Genomic DNA, 16,311 nt, shown 5'->3' on the forward strand with positions numbered 1-16,311 from the left:
CGATATCTATAAGTGCAAAAATAGAAATATAAAACTATGTATCTAATTTCACTGCATATACAGTATATGCAAAATCGGTATATACAAATACGGTAAATTGTTGCATATACGGTATGTCGGTGCAAATACAATATGTTGCTGCAAATACGGTAAACTGTTGCAAATATGGTACGCTACTTGTAAATACGGTATACATAAATCCAATATGTAAATTGTATATACGGTATGAATGAATTCAGTTTCATCCATACTAATAAATTCCAATAAACTTAAAATAGATTATAAGAAAAAAATTGGTTTTTATACTGTTAGTTTTTAGAAACTAATTTTTTTTGTTTGACTTTCAGAAATGGCAACCGAATCGACCAACATGGATGTAATCCAAACTGTGCCTATTGGCAATCAGGTTGTGGGTTCTACCGTGGCTTAAGGCCCTAGTTCTGTTGTGACTCAGACTGTGGCTAAATTGTCAAGTCATGTTGTGAGTCAAACTGTAGCTCCAACAACTGGTCATACCGTTAATATTTGGGTTAATCATTGAAAAAAATCAGAGAAATTCAATGGCTTGAATTTCAAAAAGTGGTAATAGAAAATACTATTTTACCCGACCACTTTGAATCTTTTGAGATTCTTGACTGAGATTGCTTCAAAACTCAATGAGGGTGAGAGAGATGTTTAAGCAATCAATGCACTCGATACTTAGAAGCATTCGAATTTTTTGTATCGAAAATATATTATGAACAACTTAGCAGACACAGTATACAATATGTATAATACTATGAGAACTGTTAAGGAGTTGTGGGAGTTTTTGGATCGAAATATAAAACTGAAGATACCGGGGCTAAAAAGTTTATTGTCGACAGATTCTTAAACTATAAAATGGTGGACTCCAAAACAGTTATCAATTAAGAGTAAGAACTCAAAGTGATTCTTCACGAAATTTATGCCGAAGGGATGATTTTGGGTAAAACTTTTCAAGTGGCTGCAATTATTGAAAAATTACCCCTGGCGTGGAAAAATTTCAAGAATTATTTGAAACACAAACGAAAGAAAATAAACGTCGAAAAACTAATTGTGAGACTTTGAATTGAAGAAGACAACAAGAGTTTTGAAAAAAAGCAGTTCAATCCTGGTGTGGCTAAAGCAAATGTTGTGGAGCTTGATCAAAGTAGTAAGACCTACAAAAACAAGTCTGAACCATCCGATGACAAAAGGATCAAGCAAGGACCGAAAGGTAGAACCATATCAAACTACTTGGTTCAAAATGTACATATGATCCGACTCGGTTATGTCCTAGTGAGAACCAAACTAAATTGGGTGGGTATGTATTGTTTTGTGGGGCGTCCCCAAGAGCCATCATGCTTGCATATTTAGGCCATGTTTGCTGGTCATTATAAGGAGAAATTGGGAAAAAAATGATGGTTTGAATCTATTCATGATAAGGATTATTGATAGTTATCTTATGTGACATACATATGGCAATTTATTATTTGATACGAGAAGTAATAAAAAATTATCACATTAATAAATAAATAAAAAAACCGTTACATATATGTCAAGTATGATGGTTATAGGTAGTCCTTACTATGAATATTATTAATATGATTTTTTGGAGAACGAGTAATTAAAAATAGAAAAAAAAATTTGGATTTATGTGTAAAATATTTTACTGTGTGAATATGTGGTTGAAAATTGACATGAAAAATAAAGGATATAAATAAAGAGAGTCAAACAAGGGCTTAATTTCTTGCTAAATGGTTTCTTTATATTGTAATGATTTGCAATTTGAATTAACTTGAGAATTATCTTGCCAAGTTGGACCAAATCAAAGGTCTAATTAATACTTGATTAGTTATTTCCACGTTTTATCCAGAAGTTGGTTCAATAGAGACACGACCAAGATGATTCAGAAAAACACTTACTTTGTATAAGTCACTATCAATTATAAGTCAATTTGGGATTGGTTAAAACGAATGATCTGGAATGTCAAAGTCATGCATAGCAGTTGAAATATCAAGTTTAAAGTTTCAAACAACTGTCAAATAAAATGAAACCGACAAAGGACAAGAGTTACAGATAAAATCGCAATGCCACTCAATATGAAAATAATATATAATGTATAAGACTGTTAATTTTAATAAAATCGATATTTTAAGATGTGATTCTGCAACCCAAAAAGTTTGACAAACAATTCATTCTATCTCCGGATTTCGAGATTGGTAATTTCAAATTAGCGATCTTCATGTAATAATATGAACTGAAACCACAAATTAGTACATAAATCGATCAATCTAAAACTCAAACGATTAATTCGATCCATTTAAATTGAATTTAAACGACTAGATTGACTTTGAGATATATTGATGATTTTACTATCTTGGATGACAAAACGACAATTTCGATTTTTTTTCCTTGTTTTTGATTTGTTGACGTGTTTTTTCATCGTTGATTTAATTAGACTTCAGTAGTATTTCTATTTTTGGTATGTTTAAAGGATGATTTCGTAAAGTTGATCAATTAATGTAGAAAGATTGTGATTCTGGTATATGCTCGAAAGATATTGTTTTGATATTATTATATTTTGAAGTAACATATATTTAAAAGCAATTAACGTGTTGTGTAACTAAGCTAGTCATAAATTTGCTTGTTGGTCATAAGTTACTCATAATCAATGTCTTGATTTTTTTCTATTTGATACATCTGAAGCCCAAAGCAGAGTAATTTTCTCATTATGATCCAATAAGCAGTTGCTACTTCTGGATTTTTGGATCAAGTCACTTACTGGGCTACTTTTTCCTGTTTCCATTAAAAATAGTACTCTTTATTATTATTATTATTATTATTATTATTATTATTATTTATTTTATTTTTTTATGTTGGATTGTTTCACCTGGCATGCTAGGCTAGCCTCAATGCCACGGACATAAAGTAGGGATGGATTTAACAGAGTTTTTTTTGGATAAGGTAAGTGTATTATATCCAAAGTGTAAAAATAAGTACAAATCACAGGGGCATACCCCAGAAAACAATGCTAGGAATTAATGTCTTCCTAACAACAATAGCAAAATTCTAGAAAGTGCTCATATCCTAATAACGAGAACAAAAAATATCTGTAGAAAATCCCCAAGAGCGTTGGAGCCATCTATTTTCATTAGATGGAATCAAGCTACTGTACAAGTTCACTCGTGCACAAATAGTAAAAACAATAGCTTGAATAACAATAGACTCATTTTTAGGAGCCTCCCCATGGGTCCTAGCATTTCGTTCACGCCAAATAGCATAAATCGAAGCCGCAAACATTAACCGGATAACGATAGAGGACAATGACCTCCCATGAAATTGTTCCATCTAAGAGAGAGAATCAAGCCAACTCCGTTGAACCCATGGCAAGTTACATTTCACATGCAGAGCATTCCAAACACGCTCAGAAAATGGGCATGCAAAGAAAAGATGATCCAAATCCTCCATTGAACATCCACATAGTACACAACGCATAGATTGAATCAAACCAAAGCTAAGAAGCTTTGTTTGTGTATAGATGCCACCTTGAATTGCTAACCAAAGGATAAATGCATGTCTTGGAATACATTTAGGGAACCATACAATGTGATACCAAGTCACCCTAGGGCAGCGCAGTCGAAGAGACTCCCAAGCACTCCGAACAGAGAAGACTCCATGTACATCATCCTCCCATCGCAATACATCCTCTCTATTACTGTCCGGCCGAAAAGTATCAAGCGTAGCTCGCATCAAATCAGACAAAGCTGGGGAGCGAACTGATGGCCATCTCCAAGTATCACCCTCAACAATATCAACCACCTTAGCAAGTCTACTCAATCTGGATTCACGAATGAACCTCTCTCCAAGAATCTTTTCTAAAGGGCCAAGAGGATGTCAATTATCATACCAAAGTGAGGCACTTCTACCATTCCCAATTTTGAATTTCATTTTGTCCCTCCCTATATCCCGGAGTCCAAGAATTTTCCTCCAACTCCAAGAGCAATCCCCAGGACATTTCAATTCCCAAATGCTCCGTCCTCTAAGTAAATAACAACTTGTCCACGAAATCCAAAGAGAGGAGGCAGAATCCGTACAAAGGGACCAAAGATGCTTTAACATGGCAGCCTTATTCCAAATCTTCAAGCCCCGCAGACCCAAACCACCCTCCTCCTTAGGCATATAGATTTTTGCCCAAGCCACTTTAGCCCCACCGGTGCCAAGGTCACTACCCTTCCACAAGAAGGCCCGCAATGAATTTTCCACTTGCTTGATCACAGCCTTAGGTAAAAGAAATACAGAGGACCAATAGACCTGAATAGAAAATAACACCGACTCAATAAGTTGTAACCTCCCTGTATAGGAGAGCGCTCGACAGGTCCAACTCTTAGCCCTAGCTATAATATGATCCACCAGCATCTTACAATCCAAAGCCCTCAATTTGGTAGAGATAAGCGGAACACCAAGATAACGTACCGGTAGCACGCCCTCCTTATACCCTAACACATCGAGCAACTGAACCTTAAGATATGTAGAAACACCACTGGCAAATAAATTACTCTTATCTGGATTAGGAATAAGTCCAGAAAGAGCTTTGAATCGATTAAGGCATTCCCCAATGAGCGAGAGAGAACCAACCTCAGCTCTACGAAAGACCATAAGATCATCAGCAAAACATAAGTGAGTGATCTTCTCCTTCTCACATCTCCAGTGGTATTTGAAGTCCTGTTCAGCAACCATCAACCCCATTAACCCTGAAAAGACGTCCATAGCCAAGACAAACAAGTAAGGCGACAAAGGATCTCCTTGTAGCAGACCTCGCCCACCAGCAAAGAATCCATGCAGCTCTTCATTAATGGAAATCGAAAATCGAGTGGTGGTGACACACTCAGAAATCCACCTAACAACTCTCTCGGGAAAACCAAGCACCATTAAAACTGCAAAGAGGAAATCCCAACGAACAGAATCATATGCTTTCATGAGATCAACTTTAAGAACACACCTAGGTAATCCTCCCCTGCAGTGATAATTCCTCAACAACTCTTGGGAAAGAAGGATATTATCACTAATATGCCTACCTTTAACAAAAGCAGTTTGTTGAGCTCCAACAATGTCTGGGAGCACTATTTTAACTCTATTGGCAATCAGCTTAGCAATACATTTATAAATAGTATTACAACAAGAGATAGGCCTAAAATCCTTTACCTGAGAAGGATTTGGAACCTTAGGAACCAATGCGATTGTTGTAGCATTAACCTGCTTCAATAGTTGCCCCGAGTCAAAGAAGGACTTGATGGCACATAGAACATCATTTCCCACAATACTCCAAGTCCTCTTGAAGAAACCTGCATTTAAACCATTTGGTCCTAGAGCTTTGTTGTCTTTCAACGAGAACAAGACCTCTTTAATTTCCTCAAATGACACATCTCTATCAAGATTTTCATTGTGCTCTGCTGAGATGCTCTTTGGAAGAGCTTTTCGAAGCAAGTCCATATCTAGACTCTCACCACTACACTGCTGACCAAGGAGGTTTTGATAGAACGCAACAATGACTTCACTGACCTCATGCGGCTCCTCCACTCTGGTACCATCGTCTTTACAAATAGAAACCACCTTACTCTTGCCATAATGACTTTTCATAGCCTTGAAGAAGAACGCAGTGTTCTGGTCGCCTAAATTCAGCCACTTAACACGAGCTTTTTGTCTAAAAAAACCTTCTTCAGCCCTGCTCAACTCACAAAGTTTCTTTTGTAATCGAGCCTCCTCCCTATGTAGAGACGAATCCAAAGGAGATTGCTGAATCAAACACTGAACATGCTCTATATCAATTCGAGCTTGAGTAACTCTCGTAGGAAGTTCTGAAAAATGCTCCTTATTAAAGTCTTTCAAGGCAAGCTTTAGCTTCTTCAACTTTGAACACAGACAAAACATAGGGGTACCCACTACTGATTCACCCCAAACCTGAGCCACCAAAGGAAAAAAATCCGAATGATCCATCCAATAATCAAAGAAGCGGAATGGAATCTTCCTACGCGGTAACTCTGCAACCTTCACAACCATAGGCAAATGATCCGACACACCAGCAGTTAGAAATGTAGCTGACGATCCCGAAAATTCCTCCTCCTACTTCGAATTCACCAATACACGATCTAGTTTCTTGAGAGTAGGATCAGATACCTGCTTATTAGACCATATATATAAACAACCATCAAGCTTTAAATCGGCCAACCCCACTGTTGTCATGCAATTCCCAAGATCATCTTGCCATGCAGGCCAAGAAGAAGAACCACCTGCCACTTCTAAAGGGGAGACAACAGAATTGAAGTCCCCCATGACCACCCATGGCAAGTGTGCAAAACCTCCACACCTAGCTATGAAGTCATCCCATAGATCAACACGCTTAACTGGGATATTATCCCCATATACCACTGACACCACACAACTCCATTTACCATTACATGCATTTACACGAACATGGATAGCTTGAGCAGAGCAACCTACCAACAAGACATCTACATCAATTGGATTCCAACAAACCCAAATTCTACCAATCGGAGAACAATTATAGTTCGAAAGGACACTCTAAGAGTTGAAGATGGCATTCGCCACCTTATTTTGATTCTTCTCCTTAACTTTAGTTTCCACTAAACCACATAAAGAAAGTTTATTGGAAGTAATAAGGTTCTTTACTTCAGATTGTTTGACGGGGTCGTTTAACCCTCTGACATTCCAACATCTAAATAACATAATTAAAGTCAATAAAAAGAATCACAACCTCAAAATGACTAGCGCCAATCACAACCTCAAAATGACTAGCGCCATCTACCTCCCCTAGGGGAGTGATGCTTTTTACCTTTCTTATGTTTGCCTCCTAACCCATTCTTCTTTTTCTGAAGTGAATCTCTAGCTTTCATAGCTAACGTGTTAGACTGAGGAACAGAAGTATCACTATCATCTTCATCTAGAGTGGCAAGAGGTTCTGGAGAAACTTCACCTACTTCTCCAATTTGAGAAGTCTCAATAGGCACAAACGACACCTCCTGATGCAAATTAGGAGCACTAGGTGAAGATGATTTATCAACATCTACATGAGCCACATTGGCAACCACCAGATCAACCTCTCCCTGGACCTCCTTAGAAATAGGTACAGCAACCCCATTATCAACACTAACTATCGACTTTCTCTTATGTGAGACATGGGTCCATTCATCCTCAATAGGTGGTTTCTCATTAGCTACACCACTTTGTCCAGCCTTATCTTTAGCAACCCAAACCTTGGCAAGCTTACCCTTACTCTCACTAGGCATGGTTTGAGAAGAGCAATTGTGGCCAAATACCCCACACTTCGAACATTTAATTGGAACCCATTCAAACTCAGCACGAATAGTTATCCAATCCCCATTCGCACAACGGAAATCGAATTCCTCCACTAACTCATCCAATGCATTAATCTCAACACAAACACGTGCATAGCTGAGACGTTTACATGTAAGAGTGATGACATCTGCCCGTAAAGGACGCCCCACAGCACTAGCTACATGACTCAATCCCTTCGTTGTCCAGTACTCAAAGGGAATATTATAAAGCTTCACCCAAACAGGAATGCAACGCAGATTCTCCTTAGCCAGAGTCATATTAGGTTCCCAACGCTTCAGAATAAGTGGCCTGTTAGCCATATGCCAAGGCGCTCCTTCAAGAACTAAAACAGCTTGACGGAGTGAATCAAACTTGAAAAAATAGAACCCAGCATCTGAGGATAAAACCTCCTGAAGACCAAATTTGCCCCACAATTTATGCGCAATAGAATTCACAACGGGAAAAGCTAATTTCTTGCCCACAAAGGAGCCAACCAAAGTCGTCCTCCACACTGCAAAAGATAATTACTTCTACAAAGTGTTTTATGTAACTTAGCATGAAATGAATAATATGGAATTATGGAATGAATTGGAATCACAAATACACATCAAAGGGGTTCTATATATAGAAGATGAAGAGTTGTGGGTGAAAGGACACATCCCAGATCCAGCTTTTTTCATGGAAATTTGCAACACTTCATTTCGAAAAATTGCAATACTTCATTATTCATACTTTGGACTGCAATTTCTCATTCATCCGAAATTGGTTTCGAGATTCTAAATATACCACGACGATCTATTCGACAAGTATATTAAGTTTGCCTATTTACTTTTGTAATTTGATCATCGGATCAAGTTCAAACATTCGACCGAAGTTGACACGAAGTCACACCTTTTCATTTTCCTAATTTTACTATTAACCAATTTTTGATTAATTTTTTAACAAATTCCAACAAAAATTGCCAGTTTATTGATTCTATGGTAAATTTCAATGGAGGTAATTGGATGGGAAATTGGAGGAAAGGGAATTGAAAAATCTATAAAAATTTCAAAGCAGTTTTAGGGGTGGGATGGGAGATTTGGAGAAGAATATGATGAAAGGTTTGGGTTTGTGATTGACACAAATGAAAGATTTAGATATAATCCGCAATAGATGAAAATTTTGAGGTCTCAACAGCAATTATCCCTTTAATTGTAGATGGATTTAATGCCTCTACTAACAGATTTGGACGATTGGGATCTTCCACACATAAAAGCTCATTTAGAGAGTTTTTCGCCAATCTGAAAAGATATACAAGTATTCCATAATAGAAGCAAAGATTATGGGAGTTTTGCGCCAATTACCTTTTTATAAATTATAGTGGTTGAGTGATCCTTTAAGTGAAGAACAATTTTAATGAAATGATCTTAAATGTACACGTAGTAAGACACTTGGCTGATCTCTCTCTTTTTTTTTTTTTTTTAAAATAAATATATTGAATAACTGATTTACACACTCTCGTTATTCCATAAAGGGGATATCTTTCCTTTGCAATTTATTTGACGTTTTTTCGTTGACACATTTTTCATTGTTGACTTAATTAGACTTCAATGGTATTTGACTTTTTTTGGTATGTTTGAAGGAAGATTGTGTAAGTTAATCAAATGTTGAAAGTAGGTGATGCTGGTATGTGTTCGAAAGCTAATGTTTTAATATTTTAATATTTTTATATTTTGAATTAACATATCGAGCAATGTTCGGATAAATTCTGCAAACATATGAGATTGATAACAAGTAAATGAGTAGAGTACTGTCCTACGGGTAATAATTTCTAATTCAATTGTATTTTTTTTTTTATCAAATTCGAATTGTTGTAACACAAAAGAGATTATGTTGTAATTATTCTAAGAATTATGTAAAAAAAAAAACATTAGATTTTATCAAATTACGGAATGAATGTATTGGATTTAGAATTCACTTATTGTTATCTATTTCTAATTCTCAACTATATAGTTTAGTGTTATTCATATATTCATGATAATTGATAATCCTCTTATATTCAATTCCCCCCACCCCCCAACAAAATAAGTCAACTCTAATCTAAACATGATCCGATCATATTCATTGTTCGAATTCATATGAATATAACACATATCATATATGTTATTTTTAGTATTGATTATTCATGCGTTAATCATGCAGTGTTTTACTTATTGAGCCTCTCAAAACTATAACAAGTAACTAATTATACAAATGTTGTGCATTATTCAAAAATGCAACGAGCATACAAGATTAATCAAGAAGCACAAGAATTATTAAACTACATGTCTTTGAATTAAAAATAAATAAACAAATGGTTCATCTCATCCAATAAAAACGAGGATATAGCCCAGCATAATTATATGTGAATTACACAAAGAATTGCGAAAGGACATCACCTAGGTCATAGAAGAATATAAAAATCTTAATGGAGAATCAATATCTTGATTTCGATCGTAAATCTTCAAATTCTTGTATAAATTATCTTGAATTCCTTGCTAGCTTTGATCCTCTCTCTCAAAATTGTGTGAATTGGTCCCTTCTTCTTAATGAATATGAACTAAGAACCCAACAAGAAATCCCCTAATTTCTATCCCATGTTCTGTACCTAAAAATTAGGACAAAATCGCATGAAATTGGCTTCCAAAAAGTTCTTTCCGCTAAGGAAAAAAAAAAAACTAACCAACCATATTGGCCGAAATATAGCCCACGTGCGCGCGTCGTACATCCTCTCGTGCACGCATCATGAGGCCATGTTGGTCTCCGGTTTGGTGAAAACCCAAGCGGCTAAATTTATAATATGGTCCCTAAATTTTCAGAATGTGCATTGTGATCCTTATTTTGTTTCTTTTCTGTCATTTGCCTTTCCATTGCATCCAATTGACCCCCAGACCTCTCCAATCACCGTTTTGTGGTACGAAATAACTATTGAATATTTTCATTTTTGTCCTCAAACTTTGAATTTCTTCCTTTTCGTCCATTTTTTTGTTTATTTCTTCTAATTCCACCGTTTTGCATCAAGTTTTACTTATCGAATAAGATTAACGCAAAATTAAGTCATAATTCATCCAAATTAATAACAAATATTTCAAATGAATGGCCTAAATAAGTGTACAAAAAATACATTTATCAAGTAAAATATATTTAAAAGAAATCAACGTGATGTGTTACTAAGTTACTCATAAATTTGTAATTTGATCATAATCAGCGTCTTGATTTTCTTCTATTTGAAACCTTTGAAGCTCAAGCAGAGTAATTTCTCATTCTTTTCTAATAAACCAGTTGCTACTTTTGGATTTTTGGATCAAGTAACTTAATGGGCTGCTATTTTCATTAAAATAGTATAATCTTCTTTCTTTTTCTGGATGGTTTCACTTCGACCTGAAATCCATGCATTACATAAATATTCATATATGAACTTGGGAGATTGTTATTACGCCTCGCATGACGATGCTTCATTCAAAGGCACATGGCAAAGGAACGCGTCGGTGAAGTGGCGATCTTAGTTGGACCTGTTTTGCATCCGAACGATGTTGATGGACCGAACCTATTGGTGGTAATTGACCCGTGTTGTCAGGGCGGTTAGCAGAGGCTCTCATGAGGAGATCTTCATGTAAAGATTCTGTGGCAAGTGGGGTGATGTGATAACTCATTGAAACGCCTGCTCCACTTAGCCAGCAAGTCTAGACTAGTCTTACGTGGCAAGCCTAAAGCTGTAAAACCTCTATTACACTCAATGCAATATGGCCTAGGAGTGATTGATTGACATCAACGATGAGAGAATCTAGCCGCAGGGATGAGGTCACGCACATCTTCATCCAATGGTCTACATTTGCCATCCTTTACTAAAAAAGCTCCTAGTTTGCTCCATCAAAGGGTAATGTTAGTTTGATACAAGAATCCTTCCCTATATTGTCTTATGTTGCATGTCCAGTTCCTAACCCTTTCTTCTACTTGATATATATTTGTGCCTCAAACGTGCCCTACATTCAATTATACATATTCAATCATACTGACTTGATTGTCGGAGTGTCTGTGGCTATCCCCCACCATCGGAGTTTGGCCATACGTTCTAACGAGTTGTCCAAGTGTGTAGGATGAAAGCTCGCATGAGCATTGCTGGAGTTAGAATCTATTGACTATGCCACCTCTACAAAAAGTGGGGTCAACAGGGCATATGGTGATGTGATTCTTCGAAGAGGAAAAAAGACTTATTCGATGCCCGTTTATTCCATTTTAAGTAAGTTAACAATATAATATTGCGTATTACTAAAATGTAAAATAAAATAACAAAAAACAAGTAAAATAGCAACACATGTATGTCACTAAATGTAAAATATGGAAATAGAGTAAAAAATAAATAAAAAATAAAACTGCAATATTGATAATGTTACTCAATGTAAAATAACAAAGTAAAGTTGCGGGGAAATATTTTTCAAGTTTCAAAGGAAGGTGGGTAGTTGTGCAATTATCCCTTTGTATTTCAAAGGCGTGCTTCTAATGTTTTATAAGTACTGGAGATACAAATTTCGATAAATTAAGCCATCATTTAGATACATATTTAATCTTAATCACACACTCATAAATTAAGAAAACAATACAATTTTAACTCACGAAGATAAGAGATTATAAAGTTGTCTATTGTTTTGTAAATGGGTATTTGGCGCAAAATCTCCTTATTCTTTGTCTCTATTGCGAAATATCCGATATCCTTTCAAATTGGCAGAAAATCCTCCTAGATGATTTTTTACGTGTGAAAAAGGCCCTCTATTGTCCATTCCATTAGTTGAGGTATTAGATCCAGCCAAAATTAAAAAGGAATAAATGCAGCCTGAATCCCAAACCTTTCAGATTATTATTATTATTATTAATTTTGTCTGAATTAACTTCTATACTAATGAATTTGGATAGCAGCGAGACTTCTATATGTAAAAGGTCATTTAAGGGAGTTTTCTGCCTATTTGAAAGGATGATGGAGTATTCCGCAATAGAAATAAAGGTTGCGGCGATTTTGCATCAATTACTCTTTTGTTAATTATAGTGGTTCAATGATCCTTTTAGTAAAGAACAATTTTAATGAATGAAACGATTTCAAATGTACACTTAACTGATCTATTTTTGATATTTTGAAGAACTGATTTACAAACTCTCCTTATTCCATTTTAAGCGGATTTCGTCAATTCAATTTTGCTTCAACGTCAATTTCAATCAAATGTAGCGTAATTAGAGAAAATTGGCAAAGTATACTTCCACAACCATCAATTTGTTGGCCCACCTATCGAATTCTTCCACGTGTCACATTGCTCAGGCTTCACGTTTAAGCCTGCCGGCGGCCGACCCTCAACAAACTTAACCGCCTCTGATTTATTTAACCATTTGACATCGTATTCCAATTTATGACTTTGTAATTCTTGCCCCCTGGATTTTGTGTAATTCACTGAAATGCCCTTGACCGTTGTTACCTAAAGTCGGTTGGTTAATTGTTTGGTCAACCAATTTTTATGTTTGAATTACTTTAAAAAAGGGAAGTCTAACACCACTTTGTAAATAATCAAAAACATTTATTAGGCTAATTACAATATTAGACAAATATTTAATATTTCGTGCCTTTTTGACTATGATAATAATCAAAGTAGCGTAAGAATCTGATACTTTGAAAATGAAAATTTGAATTAAAAATCCACCCAAAAAAATTAATCGTTGAAGTTCCATTAGTGCTTGCCGTTGGAGAACAAAACCACTTTATCATAATTAATACAATTTCTTGTAAATATGGGGATCGGACAAAGACTTTTCTATTTCTTCTATCCCATTGGACAATTGGATAACTGCTACAACTTAAATTTTGATCGAGCTAGTTTGGATGAGAGGTCGTCTGCTCCAACTTTTTTGACCCAATAAAATCAATTTTTTTTACCCTTTTTTCCCTCAGTTGGGACCCGTATGTGAGACAATTGGTCAAAAAAATAGGTTGCAACGGTAATATAAATCCTTTTTCTCCTAAAAAAAAAAATTGGTACCAGACTGCCTCTAAGTCAAATAGCTTTCACTTGGCATTTGTATGCGTTTAATTAATTTTAGTTTATTAAGTCGTTTGATTTAGATAAAAATCAAATTTGTAATAGATATTGATAAAAATTAATGAAATATATGGTTGAAAAATTATGAACCTCATAAAATGTGTGATTAATATTAAATGTTAACTTTGAATTGAATTTTAATCCACTTTTTTAATGGATCGAGCTAATATAATTCGCATCAACGTAGAATGAAAAACATGGTCAACAGATAATAACAAATATCTTGTTTTGTAAATCAAATTTGGTCATATTAGTAATTTTCAATCAGGAAAAAGGATATTTATGAATCTTTATTTATCATTATTCCATTCGCCCAATTTCTAACTAATTCATTGAATAAATCAGCCATCCACTCCATATATAAATACTCATCAGTAGTTGTTAGGCGTGTAAGGTGTGGTTTCTGGTTACACCTAAAATGGAGCAGAAAATTAACAAGGAAGACGGATTCGTCGGCGGAGTACCGATTCACAGCCAAGTTCGGAAAATCAGGCAAGAAATGGAGAAGATCAATCACCCAGCGCTCCAGCAGCCGGAGATCAGACCGGTGGTTCAGGAGATCCACCAGCAGAAGCGTTGCCGATCGCCGCTAGGATTAACACAGCGACCGGTCTCAGTCGGCAACTAATGGAACAGTGGGATAAAAGTATCAAGTGGTTCTCTATTTCCGATTTTCTTTCTTCCATTCTTTTCGTTTTCGTTAAGTTTTTAGTTGTACATAATTTGGTGTAGTATCAATCTGGGAAGAAGAGAACTTTTTCAATTTTATGATTTCAGAATTAATCTTAGAACTTAGAATTGCGTTTCAAAGATTTTAGCAAAAAGCCTCGATCCGAATAATTGATTTATCTAACCAAGATTACAAAATTTTAGCGAAAATTTTCATTTTAATTGCTTTAATCAAAGTTAATCCGTGAATTTGAATATTTTTTAGTAGCCTCTTATTGATCTAACTAATAAATGTAGATAGAACGATCAACTCGAAACAAACTAACATTAGTTACTTCTTTTATACTCAAAGATATTATGGCTACCTTAAGATCCATCAAAATGACTAAGGTTCATGTTTGTGTTAAGGGTAGACTTCGACACAAAAGTATGTTTCTTGAAAGCACTGTACTCAAGGGCTCGGCTCGAAAGGAACAATGCCTATCGAAAATTTTGAAATCAAATAGAAACAAACTCTTATGCACGGAAGATAGTATAATTTTCACTTGATTTATGATGACAATTTACTTTGAGACGACTTTAATTTTCAGCTTACCAAAATTATATGGGCATAATTGGTTAGGCATTTCTTTTTGCTTCCTTTTCATAGAAGAATTTCCTGAAAAATTATCTCAAGGCCACTTTGACATGATTCTGAAAGGTCAAAAGTTGCTTTCGAGACTATGATATTGCTTTTGAATTCAACTTGTAAAGGAAGTTGGCTTAAGAGAAAGCTTTTCTACAGGAAGTAAAAAAAAATTGCTGTGTGTACAGTGCTGTACACGTATAGCACTTTCACAATTGTGGAGCCAACGATTATTTTAATTGTGAGTCCGCTCTCTTGTATGTGAGAGAGCTGTCAATTATGTCAATTGATGTTAAAATTGATGTACTTGTAGCATTGTTCAAAGCAAAATCACTATCAACTGAACTCGTATGACAATTTGCATAATGCCTGATGTACAGGCTCTGGTTCATGGGCCTGTACAGGCCCCCTCACATGCTGTGTGAGGGGGTGGGTGATTATTTTTAAAAAAAAATTTACCCCACCCCCATAATGTGTGTGGCTTGTGCAGTAGAATTCAAGACAAGTTAGTATAGTGACGTTGAAAAAACGTGTCAATAACAAAGCATAATTATAGCCATAGATTGAAAACACGTGATCAAACAACATCCACCAAAGGACGAGAAACAACACGACACTGCTTCATAAGGGTGAGAGTGGGGACACTCTTATTTTAAGACACGCAAACATACACAGAGAAAAGAGTTGACATCAAAAGCACTAGTTCAATTCTTATTTAACTCAATCTCAGACTCTTTGATCAATCTGAACAAGGTTTAGTGCAGAAACAGCGACGGCGGAAGCCCCTGCAGTGGCCAACAGGAAAACCCTCCGTCTGGCACACGGAGGCGCAATTGGCATTTCTCGCACACGGCCCTTTGAACCTTTGGCTTTGGGACTCGCATATCCTTGCCTCTGCCACCATCATTGGACCTGTTTCTGTAAACAGGGGAAAATTCAGGAGTTTGAGTCAATACGGGCGGTCGTTGACCATCTACCGTCGATCGCAATAAAATATTAAGAGTTCGTTTGATAATTTTTTATTTTCTTTGGTAAAAAATGCATTTTTGAACAGTGATTTGAAGAAGAAGGTGTTGCTAAAAATAAAGAAATTTTTTGAATTTGCATATAATATTATTTTATTGAAAAATGTGTGAATGAAAAGAAGAGGTAAAAATATATTCTGAAAAAAATAGAAATCGAATAAGGCCTAAAGTTTAAATATAACAATTATTTTATTCAAATTGAACATATATAATTTTGTTATAAGAATAAACATGACTCATCAAATGATATTGTTGCCAAGTTTTGTATAATTAAAAGGAAGAGTGCGGATTCTAGTATTTACAATTGTTCTTGGCTTAAACCAGTTAAAACCTAATAAATATTTTTTGGTAAAATAAGTGACACAAACAAAGAAGTACCACAATGGCTAAGTTGGTAATTACTTTTGCAAGAGTGTACAGGTTCGAATCCCTTTGTCTCTAACCAGCTGAGCTACAAGGAGGATTGAGAACAAAGCTACTTACCAGTAATATATGGTAAAACTTTAATCTGTTGTCAAAAAAAAAAAATTTCTCCTACCGA

At 35.5% G+C, this 16,311-nt stretch overlaps 1 protein-coding gene across 1 annotated transcript; it reads right to left on the bottom strand.

Annotated features, from left to right (window-relative positions):
* Positions 1-6,120: 6,120 nt before the first annotated feature.
* On the bottom strand, positions 6,121-8,033 carry LOC111378228. The gene is made up of 3 exons (XM_023001396.1): positions 7,958-8,033; positions 6,824-7,864; positions 6,121-6,494 (listed from the first exon to the last, which is right to left on the bottom strand). The coding sequence occupies exons 1-3, from the start codon at positions 8,031-8,033 to the stop codon at positions 6,121-6,123; spliced, it is 1,491 nt and encodes a 496-aa protein (XP_022857164.1).
* Between the last annotated feature and the right edge of the window lie 8,278 nt (positions 8,034-16,311).

Source organism: Olea europaea, unplaced genomic scaffold (assembly GCF_002742605.1).
Source record: "Olea europaea var. sylvestris unplaced genomic scaffold, O_europaea_v1 scaffold1787, whole genome shotgun sequence".
Taxonomy (NCBI): Eukaryota; Viridiplantae; Streptophyta; class Magnoliopsida; order Lamiales; family Oleaceae; genus Olea; species Olea europaea.

Bases quoted from the DNA above. Each gene is read 5' to 3' on its own strand.
- LOC111378228 (XM_023001396.1), bottom strand. From the start codon at position 8,033: ATGAAAAAAGCTGGATCTGGGATGTGTCCTTTCACCCACAACTCTTCA. The intron at 7,865-7,957 runs GTATTTGTGATT...TATCTTTTGCAG, and splicing joins ATATAGAACCCCTTTGATGT to TGTGGAGGACGACTTTGGTT. The intron at 6,495-6,823 runs GTAGATGGCGCT...TCTTGTTGGTAG, and splicing joins GCATCACTCCCCTAGGGGAG to GTTGCTCTGCTCAAGCTATC.